At 49.1% G+C, this 8,009-nt stretch overlaps 1 protein-coding gene across 1 annotated transcript in view; it reads right to left on the bottom strand.

Annotated features, from left to right (window-relative positions):
* The window catches only part of LOC112102476 (5-hydroxytryptamine receptor 7-like), a 15,292-nt gene extending 9,181 nt beyond the window's left edge, over positions 1-6,111 (bottom strand). The window contains exon 1 of the mRNA XM_026648174.1: positions 5,603-6,111. Coding sequence (XP_026503959.1) covers positions 5,603-6,111 — 509 coding nt within the window. The remainder of the gene's footprint in view (positions 1-5,602) is intronic.
* Positions 6,112-8,009: the final 1,898 nt, after the last annotated feature.

The raw sequence follows: 8,009 nt of genomic DNA on the forward strand, positions 1-8,009 counted from the left end.
TGCCACAAGTACTCCTGTTCTTTTTGCGGATACAGACTAACACGGCTGCTACTCTGAAACAAAACATACTTTGGAATTCTTTCAACATATGCATCACTGATTCCATAGTCTGAGATATACATGTATTAGTGGTGTATATGTGGAAAGCATTTGTAAACGTTTGGGTCAGAGTTAAGGTTAAGTATCCTTTATATTACAGCCACTTAATATTTAACTGAGCATTTAAAGCTATTTAAAAGACCAGGTCATACCCCTGGAGACTGAACATACAGAGAAACAAATTTCTAAAGTTTCTTTTATGCAGGTACTTATATGACCTCTATTACCATACCATATCTGAGCACCTCATAGACATTAATGTTTTATCCTCACAGCACTCCTGATAGGGAAGTGAGGTTAATTCTGTCTTACTGATGGGGAAACTGAGGCACTGAGCGATTAAAGTGACTTGCCCAGGTCATACAGGATAGTGAATTGGACCCCAGGCTAGCTCTTTCAACACAAGACCACCCTGCCTCCCAGGCTTGCTCAGCACAGGCCTGGCTGGGGTGCTAAACAACATGACTTTTTAGTCAAAATCACCTAAAAGTCATAGGTACTGTCCTGGGAATCACAGCCACAAAAAACATCCTAACATTCTTAGGCTGCTATTTCTGGGGGGGTGCAGATACATGTTGAAATTAGCAAGGCTGTTCTGAGCCATTACGAGGAAATAGCCAGATGGCCACTCAGTTTGCTACAGATGTTCTGACTTTATTTAATCACTACAGAGGCCCACCTGGAGAGAGGGAACCTCTGAACTCTGAGAGGAGTGATCGCGAGGGGAGAAGTAAGAGGGAATCCCGGGAAGCAGCTGTTTCAGATGTCGCCTCTCTCAGGAGTTTTCTTTTCACAACGAGAATCACCGAAGACCCCGAAAGGAAAGCAGGCTGGGAAATAGGTTTTTTTTTCTCCCCACTATGAAAATTTTTTGGGGAAAAAAATGTTTTTGTAAAAAACCAAATTCTGCCCCCTCCCCCCCAGTTTTTGTCTATGATCCCAAAAGCCAAAACTCTTTTTTGTTTTTTTGGAATCCAAAACATTTGCAAACACAACAAGGAGTCCGGTGGCACCTTAAAGACTAAGACAGATTTTTTTGGGCATACGCTTTCGTGGGTAAAAAACCTCACTTCTTCAGATGCATGGTTTTGCAGGTTCTTGGGTTTTGTAATGACCTCACCCACTCCCAAAATTTCATGGAAATAGACATTTCCTGCAGAAAAGTCTGTTTGGATGAAAAAATCATATTCCATTAAAAAAAAATTTCAGGACAGAAATTTCCAAGAGGCTTTTTTTAAAAAAAGTATGCATTAGTAATCAATAACACCACCCTATGTTTTTATAGCACCTTCCATCTTGAAGGATCTGAAAGTCCTTTACATATTTTTGTTAGCTTATATGTATCAGTGAAATGCAGCCACCTCTTTGGAGGAGTGGGGCAGCTGACTAATTGTGCACAGCAACGCAGCATTTAGGACTGGAACTGGAGAAGAATTTCTGTATATAATAGAGAGTTGAATCTGAACCAAATAGCCCATTCATGGCCCTTCACAGACATGCGATGCCCCATCACGGAAAGCAGCATAGACCTCGTTAGTGAACAAGAGAGCTCCAGGAGAAGCCAGAACACAAGAGAGAAGTCAGATGGGTCCCAGTGGAACGTGATCCACGAAAGGCAGCTGCTCTTCATTGCTAATGAAATAATCTGTAAAGAGAAGGCAACCTACAGAGGAAGGAGGCTGCCAGGAGAATTGCTGACCATTTCCCCAGGAGCTAAAGTAGCCTAATTGAGCAGTTCCTGGAAACCAAGCCGCTAGGGTACGAGCCTTCAATGGTATGTGAGTGTGCACCGGGCACAGTTATTTTAAACTAAAGGCACTCAAAGAGAGAAGTCAGATCCAGCGGTGCCCAGTGATACGGTACACCAGCACCTCCCTGATGTTGCTAACTTATTTGTCATCTAAAACAAAAAGGAAGTCTCTAGCTGTTGTGGTTGAAAAGAAACACGTGGTTACCATTTACAAGGCTAAGCGATGCAGAAAGGTCTACCTGAGTCTGCAGAGAGCCTGGAGCAATAGATCGGGGAGGTGTGAACTGCCCTATTCATAAGGGATTAACTCCGAAGCCCAATGACATAAGAACGGTGCAAGTCTCTGACCCTCCCACTCCTTTCTTACATGAGGGATGAAATAGTTAACAGTGCCATCGCTACACTTCCCGGTTAACCCCTCACAGAGATGGATGGGGCAGGCCACAATTCTCTGAGCCAGATACAGTGAGCGACATCTCCCTTTGGTGTCACCAGCGGGTGGCATTTGGGAAACACCACCACATATTCTCCACCATCACGTATCTCCCCTCCCCCCCATCTAGAAGGAGCCGAGCCAAAGGATCCTAGCAGAGCCTATAAGCACATTCAAGCCGCACCGCCAAGGGGGAGCCCAGGGAGACGCACAATCAACTTGGGAACATCTGCACTCTCTGCGGTGAGCAGCGTTGCGTTTTGGAGACTCACGTCAGCCGAGCCTGGAAAAGTAACCAACATCTTCCCTCTCCCACCCGATTCCTGCACGCAGGGGAGGGGCAGGAGCTCAGGATGAAACTGACAGAGCTACCAAACAGTTATGGGGGCAGTCAGAGGAGAGAAGGAGCATTTGACACACACACACACACACACCCCATGGGTAGTTGTTACTGTGTTCATAGATGTATTACAATTGTGTTTCATGGCTACAATGAAATAGACCTCATTACAAACCCCACTGACACATGGACAGTGAGACCCACACCTGTTGTTATACACATCTACAGGAGGCTTATTCGCAGGAATACAATTCTCTGGTGAGCAGCTCATTCCAGTCATTAAGGTCTGGTCTATACTACCCGCCTGAATCGGCGGGTAGAAATCGACCTCTCGGGGATCGATTTATCGCATCCCATCGGGACGCGACAATCGATCCCCGAATCGGCGCTCTAACTCCACCAGCGGAAGTGGTAGTAAGCGCCGCCGACAAAAAGCCGCAGAAGTCGATTTTGCCGCCGTCCTCACAACGGGGTAAGTCGGCTGTGATACGTCGAATTCAGCTACGCTATTCACGTAGCTGAATTTGCGTATCTTAAATCGACTCCCCCCTGTAGTGTAGATGTACCCTAATTTAAATCCCTGGTGTGTTTTTCCCCCCTTGAATTGCTTCCTGGTTCATTAGCCCCCTGCACTTCACTCCGTATTTCCCAAATCCAAAGTGATTTACAAATCAGCAGGGACGGGGTGGGGAGGGGAGGATAATCGTGAACAGGCAGCAACGTAATGGTCCAGATGGGTTCGCTACACGGTACAGTAGGTCTGATTAAGCATTCGGGAGAGAGAGAGAGACAAGAGCGCTTAGCTCAACTGCAGCATGTGATTGTCACAGCTTTTACTCCGTCACCCAGCTGAACTGCCCGAAAGCACGGAGGTCAAATCATTGTAGATCACCACCCAGTATCTCAGCCTCCAAATCAGCACCCTGCTATTTCTTGTCTTCTCCTCTCTTGTTCTAAACCCAGCTCCCTACCTCGCATGAGGGAAAGAGCAATCAAGGCTAGAGGAGTGATTCATTTCAGTCCATACCAGGAGACTCAGCAGTTGACTTTCGCAGAGGATGAAAGAGAGGATGTATTTGGAGGGGGAGGGGGGGCGAGGCGCAGGAGTGGAGGGAAATGGGTGGGTGGGTTGTTTTTGCCAACTGATTTTGGCATCAAGAGTTTCTCAATGGATGGATCACAGGCCCTGGTGCTGCCCTGCGTTACGACAGCTTTGCGTCATCCATGGCATAGGTAAAGCTTGTTCCCAGTGCGTAGGCGATGCAGAGCTGCTGCAGCAACTCATATACCGACTTCCCCCCCTTCCCCCCCCCCCCCCCACCTATGCAGAGAGTAGTTCGGAGAAAGGGACAATAACTAGGGGATTGCTGGTGCATAAGAGAACCTAATTGCCAGAATGGCCCTTCAGGGCCACTGGCAGTCAATGTCATTTAGAGTAGTCCTGAGGTTGCTCTATTTTACACTGCAGATAGGACGAGCACCTTTCTCCCTCTACACCCGAGCCGTGCTGAGCGCTCAGATGCAACTCACACTCTGCTCTGTAATCACCATTGCCCAAATCCTGAGCAACTGCTTCCTCATTGACTTCAATGACTGTTGCAGGCGCTCAGCCCCTCTCAGGTTTAATTTTCTGGGTTTAAATGCTTTCTGGCCAGATTAATCCGCATTTCCCTGAAATCCTGTGTCTGCTCATATATCAGCGATGAAAGAGGGCAGGCCAAATTCCACACATTCATTGCTTGCTCTGGATTTGTGCCTGCCTACGCCACCAGTGAGTTTGGCCCAGATGGTCATAATTAATGGGTGCAATCAATTGCAGTTAATTTTAGTAAGAGGTCTGTTCTTTTTCACTTTCACATCTCGATCTCTATTGCTCCTTGCAACGGTGGCTTTAAAACACACATTTTTCAAATTCCAGTCTGTCCACTTTATTTAATGAAAGAGAGAGTGTGGGTGTAGTTTAAAGGCAATTCTGTTTCATTTGCTCTCTCTCTGTTTTAGAGCCATATTTGTCGATAATCCTTGAAAAGCAAAAATTCATATATTCCACTATTGCATTTTATTTTTTCACACCCCTGATACGGATTTTTTCCTTCTTCAATGTGGGCGTCTGTATTTTAATGCGTTTCCTTTAATTAATTGGCTTTTTCACACACAAAAGACCAACACTTACACACTAAAGCATGGACTAATGAAGATTTCAATGTATAAAAGTGGTTTTCTAGTCATTTTGTTTTTAATATAAGGGCAGTTTGCTGTGTTAGAAATGCTGAGCAAAACTGGTTCGTCAGGTGCAATGGTAAATTAGCATGAGTGGCCAGCTAATATTCAAAAAGGCTTTTAGAATATACGTTGTTGCTTATTTGCCGAGGGGAAAAAACTCAGCTCAAATGCAGCATCTCGATTTTCAATTAACTTTCTGCTTTTTTACACTGTTCCACACCTGGCTGGACTAGGGCACAGAGGTTAAGTGACTCTTGTCCATTGGATAGAGGAGGAGGCAGGGGGGCCGGAACGAGGTGGGGCTGGGGTCATGGCCCCATCACTTTTAAAAGTGGGAGGGCTAGACCCTCCCACTTGTTACCTGCCATAAGGGCAAGCGACAGACGTGGGGGCAGAGGAGCGATCGGGGGTGGGGTCTTGGGGGAAGAGGTGGTGTGGCCCAGGGAAGGGGCAGCACGAGGGTGGAGGCTTGGGGAGAAGGAGCAGCACAGGAGGTGGGGCCATGGTTGGGGTGCCAATGGCTTCCCCACTTTTAGGGAGCTTCCTGGGAGGAGGCTGGCCGCAGGAGACCTTGTTCCTTTCCCCACTGACTCCTCTTGAGCAAGTGACTTAGCCTCTCTGTGCCTCAGTTTTCCCAGCTGTAGGATGGAGATGGCAGCACTTACCCACCTTGACACAGATTCTCAGCGCTTGCAGAGCGCCCTTCAGCTACACACTGCTGGCATGACTACATATAGGGGTGCCAGGGCATCCTTACCTGTCCACGCTGATGACACACAAGGTCATGATGGAAGCGGTGCAGCACATAACATCCATGGCGATGAACACATTGCAAAACACCTTCCCAAACAGCCACTCCCCTCCCACCAGATCCGTAATGATCACGAAGGGCATGACCGCAAAGGCAACGGAGAGGTCGGCCGCTGCCAAGGAGATCACCAGGTAGTTGGAGGGCTGCCGGAGCTTCTTGACAATGCACACCGAGATGATGACCAAGGCGTTGCCAGCGATGGTCAGTAAGGTGATGATGGAGAGCACTGTCCCAATCACGATTTTCTCAGTGTCCCCATAGAGCAGGATCTCCTCTCCACAGTCTGTAGAGTTGGTTAGGTTGGAGGACAGCAGGTCTGGCTCAACTGGAGCAGAGGGTCCCTCAGTCATGGATGGATCTGGGAGTGACTTCGGAGTGGGATACTCGTGCTCTGTATTCTCCACAAAGAGAGGACGCTGCTCCAGCAACTGATTGGGGATGACCCTCAGCATCATTCTTTCGGCTCATGGCAAGGAGGAGCAAACCAAATTTTCTCCCACAGCTCGCAGGGGCGACACCTAGAAAGCACAGCATTTTATTCCACATGGTTGTTTTTTTATCTCTCAGTTGCCTTTAAATCTGTAACGTTCACTAGTATTGATTAATTACTTGCAATGGGAGTTGGGAGCCCAAGTCATCCCCTGCTTTGGAAAAGGTTATCCTCCAGCTAGTCTGCAAGAGGGTGAGTTAACAACGCTAAATTGTTAAAGGAAACCCCCATCTTTTCATGTACTCTGTATATCTATGTTCCTTCTGTATTTTCCACTCCATGCGTCTGACGAAGTGGGTTTTAGCCCACGAAAGCTTATGCCCAAATACATTTGTTAGTCTCTAAGGTGCCACAAGGACTCCTCGTTGTTAATGCTAAATTAACAACAAATAGAAACCTGATCATTTACTATGCAAAGGCTGCATAATTGTCAACCTCTTATTCCATAGGTCAATTTATGGCATTTGAATGTGTGTCTAAAAGACACTGCAACCAATACACAATGTTTGGTGTGTGTGTGTGTGTGTGTGTGAGAGTGAGAGGAAGAAGTGAGGTTTTTACCCACGAAAGCTTATGCCCAAATAAATCTGTTAGTCTTTAAGGTGCCACCAGACTTCTTGTTGTTTTAGAGAGAGAGAGAGAGAATATCTCCTGTAACCATATATACAAATATATGAAAAGTACTATGCACTAACACACACACACACACACACAGAGTCCTATGCGCTCTATGCACACAGCGCTTTGCATCAGTTGCAGCGCATCGCTGCTCCCTTACTGACTTTCCCTCTGTCTTCCACAGAGTAACCACCACCCCGGCAGGTTAACCACCCCCCCTGGCTCACCCTGGGGGCTTGGCTTTAGCCGAGCAGCCCCTGAGATCGGTCCCGGGTCCAGGAGGAAGAACTCCTTCCCCCCTGAGAGTGCCAGCCCCAAGTGAAGCTTGCAACCCACCCACCCCCTTCCTGACCCCTGGCTCTGCCCGCCCGTCCCCACAGCTGAGCGGCAGCAGAGAACCGCGCCCAGCTGCGGAACCCCCCAGCGATTTACCTCTGCAGAGGGCGACGCGCCCTCCTGCCAGGGACATCTTCCAGCCACGGCCGCCGGACGCTCGCTGGAGCCGCCTGCCAGGTGCCCCTGGCTCCTCGCTGAGCAGCCCGGCTGGTCCCAGCCTCCCTCCACGGGCAGGACGAGGGACCCTGGAGCGCCGCTTAGCAGCCGCCGCCCCTCCCCGTGCTCTCCAGCCCGCCCCAGAGCCAGCCCCAGCTGCGGCTGGTGAGCCGAGGGGACGTGTCAATGTCACCGCCCCTGCCTTCCAGCCACAGCCCATCGGAGCCCTTCTTCCACTCCCGGCTGGGGTGGTGCTTAAACTCCTCCCCCCTCTCACACACACCCCCTTCCCTACCAGCCTCCTCTTGGACACCCCAGCAGGGGAAGACATTTTACAGGGAGGGGGATCTTGCAAAAAAAAAAAATCCCCCCTCTTGCCAGTGCCTTCCCAGCGATCCGAGGGGGAGGCTCCCTTCCCTTTCCCCCCCTCAGCCCTCCTTAAACAAGGGCTACAAAGCCAAGAAAAGTGCTTTGCTTTGAAACCCAGCCCAGGTTCCTCTGCAAGAGACAGGCATCAAGGGCCCGGCTGAGCTGGGGCAATGGGGATCTGAAGAGAGGGGGCAGCAGGAGAAAGGCTTACACAGGCGGATCCCTGATCCGCTGGGTTTGCTGCGACTTTAGCTGAGGCTAGGGAGAGACACAATCATGCCATGAGGATGATGGTATCTAAGGATGCTTTTTAGCCCCTTCTTGACCTCTGAGGCTGCAGGGTGCGGGGAGGGGCTGCGGAGAGGAGCACGGTAAGGGAAGCAA

The sequence above is a fragment of the Terrapene carolina genome, unplaced genomic scaffold (genome assembly GCF_002925995.2).
Source record: "Terrapene carolina triunguis isolate 2854851 unplaced genomic scaffold, T_m_triunguis-2.0 Scaffold66, whole genome shotgun sequence".
In the NCBI taxonomy this organism is placed as follows: domain Eukaryota; kingdom Metazoa; phylum Chordata; order Testudines; family Emydidae; genus Terrapene; species Terrapene triunguis.